This window comes from Stegostoma tigrinum, chromosome 2 (genome assembly GCF_030684315.1).
Source record: "Stegostoma tigrinum isolate sSteTig4 chromosome 2, sSteTig4.hap1, whole genome shotgun sequence".
In the NCBI taxonomy this organism is placed as follows: Eukaryota; Metazoa; Chordata; class Chondrichthyes; order Orectolobiformes; family Stegostomatidae; genus Stegostoma; species Stegostoma tigrinum.
The window spans coordinates 70,227,182-70,246,106 of NC_081355.1; the positions used below are offsets into that span (position 1 = coordinate 70,227,182).

The window sequence follows — 18,925 nt, forward strand, 5'->3', positions numbered from 1 at the left end:
ATGACATTGATTGATAATGCCCTGCAGCCTGAGGAGATTGGAGATCAACCCCTCTGCCCTGTGTGTCTGTAAAGTTGTCTTTGCCTGGAATTAAATGCTCTTGTAAACAATTTATCAATGTTTGGTGAGATGCACTGCCATGCAGCCATTTGTAAGATGCCACTAAGGTCCACAAGTGATCTTTGGAACAGGGCAGAAGCAAAGGTGTTCAATACTGCAGTGATTTTGATGGATATTGGGAGGAAATGATGAAAAGTACCACAATGTCTAATTTAACTGTGGTAAAGGTACAGATCTCTGTGACCATCTTCCTGTTTATTTGTCATCTCCTGGTCATCTCAAGGTAACTGCCACTTTACTTGTGCACCCTATGCTGGATTTTTCGTACACCTCATCCCTGTCTTCTGCCCTCATGATGCTCCAGGCTCTTCCTGTGAAGATGTTGCTCCTTTTCACCACTAGATTTAATATCTGAGAATCAGGCTCCTTTGTGCTTGATACTTGCCGACTATTTTCATCACAACCTGCATGCAACTGAGGGAATCTGTTTCTAATGAGGCTGAGTTCCCAATGCACTAGTTAATTTGTCATGTGTTCCAGCTTAATTCCTAGGGCAACCATGACTTTCTCCACACTGCATACCTGCTCTAATTCACCTGGTCTTTCTCTGACAATGCATGCATGCATTATGTGTACACATGCTCAGCCATAGCATGCATGTTAGCAAGCTGTCGATGAAACTGCTAATTCTGACAACTGGCTTTTTAGTCAGGCCAGGTTCTGGGCTTGCCCTCAACCAACCCTCATAAAAAACACCTACATTAGGAATGGTATTGGGATACTGGCAAGGCAGCCTCTTCTGGCATTTTTATTCCTCTTCTACCCGTACTCTCACCTCCAGCAGGTTCTGAAAGTTCAGCTCCAAGGGCTGAAAACTTCTCCCACGTTGTTCTGAACTGCCACTAGCTCATATAAACCAATGGAACTGATGTGACATCTGGTACATATAACTAACAGATTAAGGGATAAATGAAACAGACAGAGAAGCCGTGACTTCACTGGTTTATTTTCTATAATTTTACTCTTGTGAAAGTGTACATTACTCAGTGGAAGACAAACAAAATGTTAAAACCAGACTAGTGGATTTCTACAGAAGATAGTCTGTTGCATTCCATTTATCATTGAAGTAAAGCTAATTTTAGAGTTTCTCGTACTCTTCAAACTCTGCAGCAAGCAGAAAGCTCAAAATAAAGCTGGAAAATTTGAAGAGCCAGAATGCTATTAGCTGTCCACTAATGTACACTATATTAGTTAATAAAATGTGAGGCTGGATGAACACAGCAGGCCAAGCAGCATCTCAGGAGCACAAAAGCTGACGTTTCGGGCCTAGACCCTTTATCAGAGGCTTTTGTGCTCCTGAGATGCTGCTGGGCCTGCTGTGTTCATCCAGCCTCACATTTTATTATCTTGGATTCTCCAGCATCTGCAGTTCCCACTATCTCTCCTACACTATACTAGTTGCATTTTTGTTCTGGTCTCTTTCTGCAAAATCTGAAAATAGTTGTAGAATCGTGACAAAAACCACAAAAAAAACTTATGCTGAGTAATTCTCCAAAGCCAAATGAAACTGTTTATTAAATATCTACATTGAAAAAAATAAATAGACAACAAATGTTCTTTCAAAGGCTGAAATAAAGATCTTGCCATCGGATTTAATAAATGTCACGTTATATAGTTCCTATCCATTAAGTGAACATTTGAACATTGTTTCATTAAAAGTTGAGGATTTGATAGCTTTGACACTAACAAGCTTTATTTCAACAGGGAGGACAGAAATGAGTACAACTTTCTACTAAGAGGGTGTGGGTTGAATACGTTTAAGTATTATCATTCATCAGGTATATTTGTTTCACAATGTCTCATGTATTACGTTAAAGGTAAAGCAGTAATGTAATCTAAAAATGCACAAAATGCTTGAGACCAACGCATTTATTTTCTGATGTGGTATCTCATGCAGATTAAATCTTCTTCCAAAAATATCTATATACATAAACTGTCACCAATTAATCTGCTGAAATTGCAATTCAACAGAATTATTGGAAACAAAATAATTCTTAGCTTGATTTATTTAACCAATGGGAACTGTAATCATAATTAATTTTAATCATTGTTGAATAACTTAATTGTTCTACAGCCATTTATTGTATTTTTGTTCTATTATGCATTCAAAAGTGGTATCACTGTCTTTTTTGAAGCCACTATTAAGCAAAAGGTGCATAGTAAGGAATGCTATTGAAAACATTAATGTAGCCAGGGTCCTGAGCATATATATTTTAATCCAGGAGTTCTGATTGATTATATGTATCTGATGGGCCATAACTTTACTCCTTCTTTAATTAATGATACCTAACACACATGGAATAAGCTTGTTTCAATAAATGGAGAACACCAACAAAGGAAGCCCACTTTTGCACAGTACAGTTCACATGGCAACAAAGAAAATCACTGTTTATCTTCCAATTCATGCCAATTTGCTTTATGCTTGGTTTCCTCTTGGTGAATCTTACGGGATCTTTTCTTGCCTCTGAGTCTTCTCTTGTTTGTTGGCAGTGTCTCCTCAATGTTGGTATTGCTTGATTCGTTGTGCCGTCGTGTGTATCTCTTGCACTTGCATGAAATAACTACAGTGATTTTGTAGGTTCGTGTCCCACCATTCTGGCACTGAAGCTGAATCCTTTCAGTACGAGTCTTGTCTGTCACACAGCGCCATTCTTGTGCATTCCTCCTGCTCCAGTATTTCCGGCCATAACCTCCAATCCAGTTGGGGAGTACAGGCACAGGTAAGCACTCCCCAGCACACACCAACTCCTTCACTGGATTAATGCTTGTACACAAGCCATCAGAAATGTATTTGGTTGATCTCAACTCACGACAGCCAACTTGGGATCGATCTACATTTCAAAAAGAGCAAATTGTAGTTTACATAGAATTCACTTTTACTATAAACATCAATTTTAAGAGTCTCTATCAACATTAGCTGCAAAAAATCTGTGTTGCTTGCAAATTTTCATCATTCTTCTTGAACTTTACTTTTTTCCAGCAAATGTGGATTATTAAAACTCAAGACACCTTTTCTAGGTATCAAATATAGAATAAACTTATAACTTCCTCGCAACTGCAAAAAAAGCGTGTAAAAATTCTGTTCCACTATATGTCAGAGACCTTTTAGAAGTACAGGGACATATTTTTCACGAAATGCTTCTCCTATCCTAGACTGGCTTGTAACCAAATAGCCGTGAAACATTTAACTGATTTTCGGAATGTGGGGTGAGCAAACATTAGTTTTTGTTTGATATTTTTTGAGCTCTTTCCAGTTTGAAACTTAGTCAAGACACGAAAGAAAATACTTCAACAATAAGTATATTTTATTTGTTTTGCTGATTCTGATTTTCATCCATCTGATATGTTTTGCATGAGCCTCAGAAATTGTCTTTAAGTAAAGATTTAAAAAGTGGCATACCTTAATATAGATGCACATCATTGGAAAATTGAGCAAATAAATTTAGAAAACTACATTGATAAATCATGGTAATTGACCTTTTTCATTTGCCTTATACTAATACATTAATATGAATTCATTTACTTTGTACATTTTTCACTGTTCTCCTTCACCCCGTACTTTAGTACGTGTCAATAAAACCTAATTCCTAATATTCAAGAAATTCATTGAAATTCTGCCAACTTCTGTGTCAGAAGTCCCATATACGTGGTGGCAGTTCCTTTGAAGGCAATGCAAAGATGGGCTGATTTCAAGTTTAGCTGACACAAAAGCACATGTAATCCTAGTAACTGTAACTGAAAACTGGCTGAACAGTCAAATGCTATTTAAAACCAATGTGCATTGATCAGAATGCATGTCTGCTTCCCAAAAACCTGCCTGAAAGCTGGTTATGTTTGGTTGAGCTCAAGAAAATATAATCATTACGATGAATAATTTTAGAGTCATAGAATGATTTGAAAATTTATATCTTGTGGAATTATCTGTACACTATATATTAGTATAGCTGTGATTACATTTTCATGCATTGCCTTGGTGCACCTATGCTTAGTTCCCTTGGAATAATTTTTTAGACCCTTTCTTTTCACATGTTTAATTTACCAAATCATAGGCCTTTGTTATATTAAAAACCTCAACATATCAGGTTGTTTACTTATGCTGTTTTTATAGCCAAAAATTACACAATGCATGCATTTAACTTTGTACTTTTGAGTGGAAACATAAGCTGTTAATTTATGAAAAAATCAAGTCTTGTTACTTTATGGATCTAACAATATCGTTCTATTACTTCGACAAACCTAAAACAGAAAAAAGCCTTTGGAATCAAATAGACTATTCTTTAAAACATATGAAACATACCATTACGACTCAAATCTGTTGGGTTAGGTTGTCGTCCTCCATTCCTTGCCTGGTTTAATGTTAAATTGCTTGGATTATCATGTTGTAGTACCTTGCGGTTGTAGAATATTTCTGTAGCATCATTTTTAGTTTGTTCAATACCCTTGTCAAAAGCAAAGCAGCATTTCAAAAAGATGCATGCTATCACAAAGAATGTGCAATCAAATGACTGTGAGATCATGGCTCCAGAGCTCTCAGGATGAAGACCAGGTTGCAATACTGCAGCTTTTAGCAAGGATTTTCTGTGCTTCCCTTTTTATAAAGCACCCTGGCATTCATTCAAGTGGAAACGGTGTAGCTTCAGAATGGAAACATACACACATATCTTGCTAACCAATAGCAGACCAGATCACACACGTAGAAGTGTGGTATATGCAAATTATGTCAGTTTCAAATTTCACACTTCTCATGTTTCACATTGTGAAATATTTCCTTTGTAACGCCCCTTAAAGAGACAAATCCCTTCTGTCAAACGACATATGGTGACTTTCCAAAGTAAGGCATTAAATGTACTTGTTTTCTAAGGCATCCTCTATTGTGCTTCACTATTTTAATTAGCAATTATTCTTTTGATTATAATCCACTTATTTTTAATTACAACTGTCATAATAACCCTACACTATTCCTAAATAAGGTTAAAATTGTCAGTGAAATAATTTTTACACCACACTGTTTGAACATTTTCAGTTTTACACCATGAGGATACACTTTAATGCCAGGCAGCTATTTACATGTTTAAATAGTATAATATCAGGAGCTTCACAATACTACCAAGTACTTTTTTGCTCAATCCAATGAAAACAATTAAAACACATTTGAAATTATAACAAATGTCTTTCTTGTACAGTTTTCACATGTATGCTAATACTAAGCTCTACCTCACTTATACTATCTCAATATCTCCACTGATGTTAAATTATTTGGTTGCTTATCATTATCAAGTAGCAGGCGGAGAAATTTTCTCCACTTAAATATTGCGAAGACCGCAAAGCCATTGTTGCAGTCCTCTCTCCAAACTCTGTTGTCCCAAATGCCTCCCACTGAAAACTCCGTGACATTAAACCAGTCTGTTTGCAACCTTGGTGTCACTTTGATTTCAAGACTTCATATATATCACATCTTGAAAGCCATCTATTTTCACATCTATAAAATCTTCACTCTTAGCCCATATGTTACTGAAATCCTAACTGATGGCTTCATTATCACTAGACTCATCAATTCCAATACATTCATGATTGGCCTGAAATGTTTTAACCACTATAAACTTGCTGTCAACCAAAATTTTGTGACCCATATCTTAATTTACAGCAAACACTGTTCTCTTTCACTCTTGTGTGAGCTGATCCACGTAAACTCTCATGCAAGCAATATAGAACATAGAACATTACAGCACAGTACAGGCCCTTTGGCCCTCGATGTTGTGCCGACTTGTCATACTGATCTCCAGCCCATCTAACCTACACTATTCCATGTACGTCCATATGCTTATCCAATGATAGTTCACAGAGGTGTACAGGAGTAATGATCAGGTAATTATACGAGGCAATTTCAACCTTCCTGACATACAGCAGGATAATCAATATTAAGGGTTTAGAGGGGATGGATTCCTTGAAACGTATCCAGGAGAGATTTTTGTATCAATACACAGAAGGCCTAACACGGGACAGTGCAGTGCTAGATCTGGTTCTGGTGAAAGAAGTTGGCCAAGTGTTCAATAGCAACCACAACACAGTAAAGTTCAAATTTGTTCAAGCCTAGGGGAAAAAGATGGCTTTGAACCGGCGGGAAGGCAGGTTTTACTAAAATAGACTGGGAACAGCTCCTTATGAGTAAGTCTACAGCACAGCAATGGGGTGGGGCGGGGGCATTCAAAAAGGAGCTGGGGAGAGTACAGGTCCAACATGTACCCAGAAGAAGAAAATGTAGGAGCAATAAATTCAGAGAACCCTGGATGTCTAGGCCAATTCAGGACTGGATAAAGAATGAGGTAGGACTTTAGCGAGTCTAAAGGGAATAATTCAGCTGCAGCCCTAGAAGAATACATTAAGTGTAGGAGAGAACTTAAGAAAGTAACTGGAGCAAAAAGCATGATAAAAGGTCTCCAAACAGGTTTAGAGAGAATTCTAAGATATTTTATAAATACATTAAAGTGAAGAAGTTAACCAGGGAAAGAATAGGAGTCATTAGGGAGCAAGTGGGCAACCTGCGTGTGAAACTGCAGGATATTGGAATTGTCTTAAATGAATATTTTTCTTTGGTATTCACTTGGGAAATGAAGAACGTAGGTTTGGAATTCAGGAAAAGGGACTGTGAGGAACTTGCACAGTTTGATATCGGAAATAGAGGTCTTCATTTTATAATTCTCAACCTTGTTTCTAATCTTTTCCGTCACTTTAGCCCTCCAATATATGTGAGCTCCTTTAATTCTGACCATTTGCATTTATTCAATTATTGGTTGCATTCCTTCATTTGCTGAAGCCTTAAGCCCTGGAATACAATTTGCATGTCTCTCCACTTCTCAATCTCATTTTTTTTCCGGACACTTCATAAGGCTTACCTCTCTCACCAAGCTTTTGGTCATCTGACAGAAAATCTCTTGATGTTATTCTTTGTTATTTTTTCATACTCCCGTGAAGTAACTTGAGATATTTCATTACAGTTTTATTAATGTAAGTTGTATGGAGCACTTATTCGATGTGGATCCCCAGATTTCTCAGATAAATACATTTTAAAATAATAATACAGAAGAAATTATAGTCTCTGAAGTGATAACAATTTATTTTTAATTAAACTCATCAATGAAGCTGATATAAAGATCTATTGAAGAAATTTGACTTTCAAATGTAATTTTAATGTAATTAATGTAAATACAGTAATTATAATGCTTAAAGAATGCAAGCTTCACTTCCTCATGATTAGGTGTGAAAATGTGATATAATTAGACTCTGGTCTAACCAACTAGGGAGAAAGTGAGGTATTATTCTTACTGGAAATTGTGAATTTTGCTGTAAGAAAGCTTTATCAAAAAAAATTGCTGGCTTTCAATTCATGCAAGAAGAATGGTCACTGACAATTTTAGAGAATTGCCAGTTTCCGCAGAAAAGTAACATAAATAATATCATTCAGAAAAGGCAGATAGAGATATAGGAGCATCATAGAGGGAACAAAGTGAGTTGATCTCTCAGTTCACTGACACTCCTCCCGTTAAATGAGCATTCAAATTAAATATATCATTTTCATCCATGTCCATACAAATTCAACAGTGGAAACTACATTCTATTTTTAATCAAGAGATACATAACATACTACAACTTATGATTCAAAATAGTTTATAATAGGACTCAGATGCTTGCGAAAGAAGGGAAAAAAGAATTTATGTTTAAAAAAGCTTCATTTATTAGCCCACGACATTACACATCCCTTCATGACCATTTAAATAATTTTGAAGTCTAAACATTTGTTTCATACAGGGAAACACAACAGTGAATCCGCAGAAAAAAACTCCCACAAAAACAATTTGATAAATGGCCAGATAATCTGTTTTACTTTAGTGATGTTGATTGAGCGACAAATATCGCCTGCTGTTCTTTGAATAATGCAACAGAGTCTCTTACGTCCGCACTTAGATGTGTTTAAGCTAAGCATCCCATCTGGAAAATAGATCCTCAGATTGTGTCCAATAGCTACAAAATAATAATACTTATTTTTAAATGAATAATTATATTCATTTTTCATCATATATTAAAACATTAGACAAACGCTAAATGATATAAAATCATCCAAATGTTAACATTTATAGCATTTTGCCAACTATCTTTTGAACCTCTCTAAACAATTATCCAGCATTATTTCCTAATAATATTGGTGTAAGCAGCCTTATTTGACAGCATATGTCCTCATAAGCTTGGCAACTTTTAATATTTTCACACATCAACACAATTACTGTGTGAAAGACACATGAATTAAACTGTGGGATAAGCCACCCTGAATGCTGAAAAATACCATCAAAACAAAACTAGAGGTTGATAAATGTAAAAGCAATTTTTCTTCCAACAACATCAGGAAATAAAATGGTAAATTTCAATTTGAAAGCTAACTAAAGATGTTTACAAGACAAGAAATGCATGTTTGGAAAGTTTTGACCTGAATTGTTCCATTTAAAGTGGATGCAAATGCTTTTCACTGTGTTCGACCTGCCATGATCTGAGCAAATGTTTTCCTGCAGTTTTTTGCTTTTGACCTAATTAATCATGCTATTGATCTGTTGGCTGCAGCTCTCAGTGAATTGAGTGGTGATGAGGTGGACGGGCTTATCCCTGGTGAGATATTCTGGCTTCCAGACCTTTGGCATCATATTAAAAGTCCAGATATGCACCATTTCACATGCTGTAAGCCAGGAACAGCCTCTCAAATTGCAGTCCCCAACATAGAAAGTGTCTCAGAGGAAAGTCAAGCTAGCTTCCCACTTCCAAGACAAAGAATGGAGGTGTATTGGATAGGGTAGTAGAGAGAAGTGCTTTTTTTCCAAGCTGACCACCAAAAGAGAGAATGTCAACAAACCCATCAGTGTAGACAAAATTTACAATGCAATTCAGTGTTTTGTACAAAAGGGATGTCCAGTAGTGTCACAAGAATATCAGTGGTCTTTTATGTTCTATAATGTTAAATGCCATCATCTTCTCTCTGCTATTTTATACTCAAGAGCCAGCTGTCTGTCTAATTCTGCCACTGAGCACATATCTCAACAAGGCTCATGGACTGCAGTTCTCAGTATTGCATACATCATGTCCACTCTCGAGCTCTCACCATCCCCATCCTTGCAAATACACCATTACTACTACCTCATTCACTGGGCACATCTCAATACCCACTCCTGTTTATGTATGACCACTAACTGCTCTTCTCTCTTCTCTTTGTCTCATTGAAAGAAAAACTATCCCCTCTGCCCAGATTGCACTGATGTCTCAAAAGCATCATGACTGATCTATATGTAGTCTTCAACTGTTTGCACTTGGCCTGTAGGACTGACTGTGGTCAATCCCCTATGGTGTAATCTGACTGTAGATCCAATTCACACCACTAAGGACTGTGCACAATTGACATTCACATGTTGCCATTTGCTTGAAGCACGCACACATTCCTTGTTTGGAGTACTCTGAGTCCAGTTCTGGTCTCCCTGTTATAGGAATGGAATTATAAAACTGGAGAGGGTTCTGAAGAGATATACCAGGATGTTGCCAGAAATGGAGGATTTCAGTCATAAGAAGAGACTGGATAGGCTGGAATTTTTTTTCATTAAAGTATCGGAGGTTGAGAGGTGACCTTACAGAGGTTTATTAAACAATGAATGGTATAGATATGGTGAATGACAGGTGCCTTTTCCTTAAGGTGGGGAACAGAGAGTGGTTTGTGTGTGGAATGAGCTTGCAGAGCAAGTGGTGAATGCAGGAATGGTTACAATATTTAAAAGACATTTAGGTAGGTACATGAATAAGAAATGTTTGGTTTGGAGGGATATGGGCCAAGCGCAGGCGGGTGGGACTCATTTAGTTCGGAATTATGGATGGCATGATCTGGTTAGACCCAAGGGTCTGTTTCCATGTTGTGTGGACTCTACATGCTTAGCTCTGATGTTGATGAAGCCTGGTGCCATACAGCAGCTGGTCCCTGCCTCTTCGGCTGAATCATTTTCTCTTTATTGCTCTCCATTGTTATAAACTACGTGCTTGTCCCTCAACATTGAAAAAGGCTAAACTACAGACTTGGCAACCGTAATTGAGTGCTTAAAAACTTCTGCACTAATAAAACAATGTAACATGCACACAGAGGCTGGCTGGCTGTAATCAGTGCTGATGTTCGTGAGCACTAAGAAAGTAAGGTAACAGCCATAAGTTGTGTGTGTCCACAGTAGCATAAAGGCACCCTGAGTAGGTGTATGAGGTGCATGACTGTTCCATGCATAAAGCAACCTGCCAGAACCAGTGCGACTCCTAGGTGTCTGTAAACTCTAAAGTGAAGTGTGGAATGCCTGAAGTGATGTGCAACTTGGTCCAAGGGCAGGCTGAAAGTGTGGCAAGGGTGGTAGTTTGTGAAACCAGAGTTATGTGGATGAAGAGTTGAGGAGGATGGTGGAAAATGCAGGAACATTGTGCTTAAGAAGCAATGGAATGATGGCTGGGGACAGGCACTTGGCAAGCTGCAGCTACCAGGTGCATGCTCTGTTTTCACTGTTGGCAGTTTGCTCTATCTACTTTCTCAATGGAGAGGAAGAGAGTTGGAAGTGGAATGTAAATAGCATGAGTTGGCGTTTTAATGAAATGCTAATACAAGGAAATAAGGTTGTCACCACTCAAGGGTGAAATTTTAAAATTACCATTAAGGCTTGAGGGAAAATTGGAAAAGATTATCAATATTGAGAATCGGATTTGTTTTCAATTTAACCCTAATTTGTCACCATGCTTTAGTCTCAGCACAACAGGGAGGGGAAGATTCTACCCATTGCGACAGATAATAATCCTGCAGTTCCTCAAGTGAGGAAGTTTGTTTCTTGGATTTCAGCCGAATGAGGGTGAACAGTTTTCCGTCCATCCCGTAGACACTGAGAATCTTATTCTTAACAAGGTGAAGAATGGTGGCAATGAAGATGGAGAAAAAGGTGGGGGTGATGACACATCCCTGCTTGACTCCTGTCTTGACCTCAAAGGATTCTGTCATATTACCATCGGTGAGGGCTGTCAGTGACATCTTGTCATGAGGGAGATGGAAGATGTTGGTTAATTTCTCTGTACTGCCAGCCTTTGACAGGGTCTTCAATAGATCTTTCCAATTGACTGGGTCAGTGATAAGGTTCATTAGCCACATAAGAGTCCACAATACCCATGACCAGTTTGACAGAATTTCCTGTGTGAAAAATCATACCCGTTAGTGAATGATTGCTGAGATGAGTAATTGAATTACATTTCTTTTTGCAAAAGTGCTTGGATTAAAAGTGCAACTGCTAAAACTAGGATGGAACATACAGGCAAGAAAAGTATTAGTGTAATTTGCAGACAGATCAAGTAAACATCATTTATTACCAATATCAACCTTTTCAATAACATTAATTAATAGAAATGCAAGTACATAAAAACCAAAGACAAAAAGTGCAAAGCAGCTTGTAAAGAAAAATTAACTTAAAAGGATAAAATATCAAAAGTTAAATGCAGCTGAAGGACAAACATTCAGCCCATCTTATACCATTCATTAAGAGACAATATTGAGTCCACTTGTTAAAATATCTAATTATTTTCCACATATAGTCTGGTACTTTGTCTCTATCATTCTACCAAGAAGTTCAGTTTTTTGTGTGAAAGGGAACTATTGATTATCATTAAGTTATAATTTACCATTATGACCCTGTGAACCCTTGGTCTATTCTCACAATTTAATTAATATTCTAATATAGCTGTTATTGTATGTTATTCATCTCCATAAGACCACCCATCATACCGCTTTACTCATCCTATATCCTGACAATAGGATTAACCTTGGTACTTTCAGCTTTTGATATTTCCCTAAGGTTTCAAAGACTATTACTGAGCACAGTTTTTTTTAAAGTTTCAAAAATATACTTTATTCCAAAAAATTTCTTTGTATATATACATAATCACCAACCAGTTTGTTTCTGTACAGTAGCATATCAAAGAAACAAACAAACAATGGAGTTAAACTCTATCCAAACAAACCAAAGACATCTCTTACTTGAACTAGACTATATTTACACGAATCCGAGGCACCAGGAGGGTCCAAAAACCGAATAGACCCCCATTTAACCTCAGCAGAAAGACCTTAGACACCGGTCTTTCCCCAGTGCACCATGGCAGCAGCAGCCCCAAACTTAAATGTATTTCTCAACATGCAGTCCTGGACCTTGGAACGTGCCAGTCTGCAACACTTGATCAAAGTCAACATCTTGTTCTGGAAGGCCAACATATTTCGGGCAGTCCAAAGTGCTGATGGTCCTCCAGCTGTTTGTGTGTGTGTCCAGAGAGTAGACCATAGAGAACATCACGGAGCTGCTCAAGGTGAACCTCAACAAAAATCACTGCATCTTTCTCCAGGTTTCCCGTACACAACAGAACGTAGCACTTTGTCTGATTGAAACTCCACACTGTGTATTCAAAACTTCTGGTTATCTTCAACTGTTTGGCTATACAATTCCACATTGCAGTCGTTCTGTTGATTGTTGCTTTGTATTCCATGTGCAAGTTCAGTCTACTAAGGCTCTTAGGATTCTTTCCAATTCATCCTGAACTATTTTATGATGTTTGGGCAGATTGCAGTGTCTGCATTAAATTTTATCATTTATCTATTCAGACATTTACAAAAAGACCGTACCAATCGCAAGTCAAATAATAGCCTCCCCTCCTGCTCATTACTGAGAAAATAAGTAAAATGGTTTTATAATTACTTTTGAATTTGAAATAATATTACCATGAAATCTGGTGCAAAATATCTTGTGAAAGGTCATTTTACAAGCAACACAAAATACTTGAAATTTAGAAATGCTGAATAGTCAATAAGCGTATTTGTACTCAGTCAGAAACAGAGAAAAATTAAAAACAAGCATGCATTAATAAAATAAAGATATAACCTAATATAAATGTAGAAAATGTTTGGGTGGACCGTTGATCATAACAAAGGACTACACGATAACTTCCGTGTGCGTGTCAAATTCATGGAATCCGCCTAAAAACTCAGTTCTGGTGCTCAATAGCATTTATTGCTGACCTCTGGTGGCTGTTTATTTTATTGCACTCACTCGTTCCACGTTCAATATCTGCTACTGCTCCCCTAAGTTTTCTAGTGTTGAATCAGCAATATAATAGGGTTATCAATATTTCCTTTGTCAGTAGCATTGATGTTATGGGACAGCATGACTTAGAAGGAAATGTGAAGCTTACAATGGAGAACGGTTTTAGAGTAAATGGCATGTCCCATGTTTATTCCCTCAAGCGGTACAGAGAAAAAAATCAGCTTTGATTTTTGATGTCCTTCTAATTTAGCTTACAATCAACAATAACTGATGTAAGCTTAGCATAAGTAAAGGCAATTCTACATCAACCCATCATTGCTAACAGTTGGTATAGAACCTAATCTGTTGTGGATGCTGCTGAGTAAATGTTCACTGGTCCTAAAAGATAAGCTGAAGTTTTATTCATTCATGTTCATATTATCAATTAATTAATTTTTATTAACTCCTCACCATCTGACAAGATTGACAGCCCTAATTCAGGCACCCACACATCACGGCCTTGCTGTACTCCTTTGTGCAGACAGAAATCCAGGTAGCTGCTCTTATAAGCACTGAACAGTAAATGGGGTGACACATATTGCACTGCATATGGGTCTGTGTACGTCACTGTCACACCTACAACATGTGCTTCAATCAAATGAGCCTGTCTTAAAGTCTAAGAGGACTAAGTCCTTAGGCAAATGAAGAGAGGCTATGTTCAGTCATGGAATTCTACTACATTTAGTCAAGGGTAACATCCAATCTTAGCCACTACTACTCCGGCAAAAAGGAGGAGCTACAGGAGATGAAAGTGGTTGGAAGAGCTGTAAATAGCAATGCAGGAGCAGGAAAGATTGTGAAGTGAATGACAGGGTGAGTAGGAAGTGCAGAAAGTAGGAAAATTTAGTAATTTGAGAGAATGAGGTGGGGGAAAGTCATTAAGTGAAGTTGATGCATACAGTAACAACAGTGGTAGACCATCGACCTGGTGAGACGTTTGTGCAATGACAAAGTTATAATGAGTGCCAGTTAGCAGACAGACGATGGTGGTACTTATCCTCGTGGAGTGCAGAATGCCATTAACATTGCTGGGCAATTCGTCTCACCGGGGAGACTGCACTGTCTCAGACGAGTATCTTCCTCCAGTCTGGCAGCATCTGGTGTCATGGCCTCGTACAGGAAGATGGAGGATAGACGCCAGCTCTCATTTCACTATACTATCCATCAGGACTACAGATCCCTGTCTGTTAACTGATTTTCAACTTGCCCTCTTGGCCACCTCCTCTGCAATAACAGTTGAGCAACAGACTTTGTGTTTAAACATATTACTCACAAAATCTTTCCCAATTATCATTATAACAAACATTACAGTGGGCAGTGGTAGTTACACATTGAGGTGGTTGGCGGACTTTTGTAGTGGTCGGTGATCAGTACAATGAATGGTGGACTTTGCAGGGGTCATTGCAGTGGATGGTTTTCATTGTAGTGGATATTGCAGTGGACATTACAGGGGGCAGTGGATATTTCAGTTCATGGCCGTCATTGCAGTGGGCAGAGATCATTGCAGTAGGTAGTTGACTTTGTAGTTAAGTGCTAGACATTACAGTGGATGGAGGCTATTGTGATATATTGCTGACATTGCATTAGTGGCGGTCATTGCAGTAGGTGATGAACATTGCAGTAGGTACTTGTCTTTGAAGTGGACATTGCAGTGGGTAATGGTCATTGCTGTAAGTGGTGGACATTACAGTAGATGACATAACATTGTAGTAGACACTGTAGTAGATGGTGGTCATTGCAGTGAACATTGCAGTGGATAATACAATGTACATTACAGTGGGTAGTCGACATTGCAGTTGGTGCTGTTTATTGCAATAGGTGATGCATATTTCAGTGGGTGTTGGTATTTGTAGTGGACTGTGGTCATTGCAATGGGTGGTGGCCATTGCAGCTGGTGGTGGTCATTGTGATGAGTGGTGTTCATTGCAGTGGGCAGTGCTCATTGCAGTGAGTGGTGGTTATTTGAGTGAGCGGTGGAGATTGCAGTGGGCAGTGCTCATTGCAGTGAGTGGTGGTTATTTGAGAGAGCGGTGGAGATTGCAGTGGGCAGTGCTCATTGCAGTGAGTGGTGGTTATTTGAGTGAGCGGTGGAGATTGCAGTGGGCAGTGCTCATTGCAGTGAGTGGTGGTTATTTGAGTGAGCGGTGGAGATTGCAGTGGGCAGTGCTCATTGCAGTGAGTGGTGGTTATTTGAGAGAGCGGTGGAGATTGCAGTGGGCAGTGCTCATTGCAGTGAGTGGTGGTTATTTGAGTGAGCGGTGGAGATTGCAGTGGGCAGTGCTCATTGCAGTGAGTGGTGGTTATTTGAGTGAGCGGTGGAGATTGCAGTGGGCAGTGCTCATTGCAGTGAGTGGTGGTTATTTGAGTGAGCGGTGGAGATTGCAGTGGGCAGTGCTCATTGCAGTGAGTGGTGGTTATTTGAGAGAGCGGTGGAGATTGCAGTGGGCAGTGCTCATTGCAGTGAGTGGTGGTTATTTGAGTGAGCGGTGGAGATTGCAGTGGGCAGTGCTCATTGCAGTGAGTGGTGGTTATTTGAGAGAGCGGTGGAGATTGCAGTGGGCAGTGCTCATTGCAGTGAGTGGTGGTTATTTGAGAGAGCGGTGGAGATTGCAGTGGGCAGTGCTCATTGCAGTGAGTGGTGGTTATTTGAGTGAGCGGTGGAGATTGCAGTGGGCAGTGCTCATTGCAGTGAGTGGTGGTTATTTGAGTGAGCGGGGGAGATTGCAGTGGGCAGTGCTCATTGCAGTGAGTGGTGGTTATTTGAGAGAGCGGTGGAGATTGCAGTGGGCAGTGCTCATTGCAGTGAGTGGTGGTTATTTGAGTGAGCGGTGGAGATTGCAGTGGGCAGTGCTCATTGCAGTGAGTGGTGGTTATTTGAGTGAGCGGTGGAGATTGCAGTGGGCAGTGCTCATTGCAGTGAGTGGTGGTTATTTGAGTGAGCGGTGGAGATTGCAGTGGGCAGTGCTCATTGCAGTGAGTGGTGGTTATTTGAGAGAGCGGTGGAGATTGCAGTGGGCAGTGCTCATTGCAGTGAGTGGTGGTTATTTGAGAGAGCGGTGGAGATTGCAGTGGGCAGTGCTCATTGCAGTGAGTGGTGGTCGTTGTGATGAGCAGTGGTCATTGCACTGGGTGGCGCACATTGCAGTGGGTGGTAGTAATTGTGGTGGGTGGTGATGTTTGCAGAGGGTGGTGCACATTGCAGTGGGCAGTGTGCATTGCAGTGGGTGATGTGCATTGCGGTGGAAACTGGTCATTGCAGTGGGCAGTGCACATGCAGTTGGCAGTGCATATTCCAGTGGGTGGTGGTCATTGCAGTGAATGGTGGTGATTGTAGTGGGTGGTCATCATTGCAGTGGGCGGTGATGATTATGGTGGGTGGTGGTCTTTGCAGTGGGCAATGCTGATTGCAGTGGGTAGTGGTGATTGCAGTGAGTAGTGCACATTACTGTGAGTGGTGCACATTGCAATGGGTGGTGCACATTGCAGAGGGCAGTGCACATTGCAGTGGGCAGTAGTGATTACTGTGAGTGGTGCACATTGCAGTGGGCAGTGGTGATTGCAGTGGGCGATGTACATTGGAGAGGGCAGTAGTGGTTGCAGTGGGCGGTACGCATTGCAGCGGGCGGCGCAGATTGCAGTGCGCGGTGATAATTACAGTGGGTGGAGCACATTGCAAAGGGCGGTGCACTTTGCAGTGGGCGGTGCACGTTGCAGCGGGCGGTGCGCATCGCAATGGGCGTTGCGGAGTGAGCGTCACGTTCCTTTGTGACGGCACAGTGACGTCACGTCGCTAGGCAACCCCAGTGGACAAGCCGATGGCGGCGGAGGAGGTGAGAGAGTTGGCGGCGCCCGGGCTCGGGAGAGGTATTTGAGGGGATACCTGCTCCTCTGCGTCAGACCACTCACTCTGGCAGCCGCTTCCCCAAAACCCCTTCCCTTCTGAGTCCCACTCTCCCTTCTCCATACATTCACTCATAGTTCACTAGTGAAATCTCTGGCAGTTTCTCCTGGTCACAGATAATGGGAACTGCAGGTGCTGGAGAATCCAAGATAACAACGTGTGAAGCTGGATGAACACAGCAGGCCAAGCAGCATCTTAGGAGCACAAAAGCTGACGTTTCGGGCCTAGACCCTTTTTTTCTCTGATGAAGGGTCTAGGCGCGAAACGTCAACTTTTGTGCTCCTAAGATGCTGCTTGGCCTGCTGTGTTCGTCCAGCCTCACACTTTGTTATCTCCTGGTCACAGTTGATTACTGGAGCACAGTGATGAGTTTGCACGCTGCACAGTGCTTATATTATTTCATATGACGTCCTTCAGGTTGAGTGTTGTTCAAAACCGTCGGAATTACGTTCTTCACATATCTTGGATGTTGCATGGTATTTGTTTTGAGATTTCAGTCCACAAGTTATTATTTTCCAATATCAGCAGTTGGACTGAAGTGGAAGGATTGTATAAGAGGGATAATAAAGGAAACTCACACCAATTGTTCAAACCAGCAGATGCCCAAGATGAGTATGGAGAGTGCAGTGAGTTTCTTAATAAAAATAAATGAGCATTCAGAGGGCATGAAAAATCACCGGTTAAAGGAAACCTAAGGTGTTTTATAAGTATTTTAGGAGAAAGAGAATAACAAGGAAAAGGGTATGGCCTGCTCATGACCAAAGGAGCAATGTCTGTTTGGAACTGAGAAGCCTGCTAGAGTTTTAAATGAGAATTCTGTATCTGTATTTGCTATGGTGAAAGATAATATAGCCATAGAATTCAGGGAAAGTGATTGTGATGTATTTGACAAAATTAACATCACGAGGGTGGAGGTATTCACAGTTTTAGCAGACTTGAAAGTGGATAAAGTCCAAAGCTGCTAAGGGACACGAGGGAGGAGATCGCAGGGGCACTGATGTAATTTTCAAGTCCTCTCTGGCCACAGGAGAGGTAATATAAAACTTCAAGACAGCTGATGTGGTCCTAGGACGCAAGAAGGATAGTAGGGATAAACCAGGAAACAACAGGCCAAAGTGTTTAATGTTAGCAGTTGGAAGAGAATTAGTCTCCACTTGGAGGTAAAGCATTAATCTAGGATAGTCAGCATGGCTTTGATCATGTCTAATGTAGTGATTGTAATGAATTCAGCCAGCTGACATCACAGAATATGAGTCCCCTGATTGGGGCTGTTAACTCAGGGAAACATGGCTAACATAATAAGTGGGAATATGAGGGATGCTGTCATTTTAGTGCCTGACTCAGTGAAAGGCAGTGATATTGTCATAGGCCATACATTTGGAAATAAAGGGTGATTGGTAATGGGATATCAGCCTTTGAAGCAGTGTTTCAACTAACTAATTTTTTTGAGGGAATGGCTAGGTATGTAAGTGAAGGTAGTCAACATAGACTTCTTTATGGCTTTTGGAAAAGTTTTTCATGGTAGACTGGTTAAGAAACTAAGAGCTCATAGGATCCCTGGCAATTTGGCAAATTGGATTTAAAATTGGCTTAGTGTATGAAGCAGAGGGTGACGGTCAAAGGATGTTTTCTGGCTGGAAGCATGTGTCCAGTGGGTACCACAGTACCTTGATGTGTGTAGTGTACATTTATGATCCAGACATGAGTAAGAAGTTTGATGGGAAAATTCACAGAT

At 40.0% G+C, this 18,925-nt stretch overlaps 2 protein-coding genes across 2 annotated transcripts in view; one reads left to right on the forward strand and one right to left on the reverse strand.

Annotated features, from left to right (window-relative positions):
• Positions 1-1,474: 1,474 nt before the first annotated feature.
• On the reverse strand, positions 1,475-4,819 carry sostdc1a (sclerostin domain containing 1a). The gene is made up of 2 exons (XM_048560840.2): positions 4,418-4,819; positions 1,475-2,951 (listed from the first exon to the last, which is right to left on the reverse strand). Exons 1-2 carry the CDS (start codon positions 4,635-4,637, stop codon positions 2,503-2,505), a joined length of 669 nt encoding a protein of 222 aa, XP_048416797.1. The 5' UTR covers positions 4,638-4,819; the 3' UTR covers positions 1,475-2,502.
• A 12,275-nt stretch (positions 4,820-17,094) lies between these two features.
• The window catches only part of LOC125460977 (leucine-rich repeat-containing protein 72), a 61,403-nt gene continuing 59,572 nt past the window's right edge, over positions 17,095-18,925 (forward strand). The window contains exon 1 of the mRNA XM_059641685.1: positions 17,095-17,119. The gene's annotated coding sequence lies outside the window, so the exon portion shown is untranslated. The remainder of the gene's footprint in view (positions 17,120-18,925) is intronic.

Coding starts and splice junctions, on each gene's coding strand:
- sostdc1a (XM_048560840.2), bottom strand. CDS start 4,637: ATGATCTCACAGTCATTTGATTGCACATTCTTTGTGATAGCATGCATC. Junction 2,952..4,417: donor AACAGATTTGAGTCGTAATG/GTATGTTTCATA, acceptor TTTGAAATGTAG/ATCGATCCCAAGTTGGCTGT.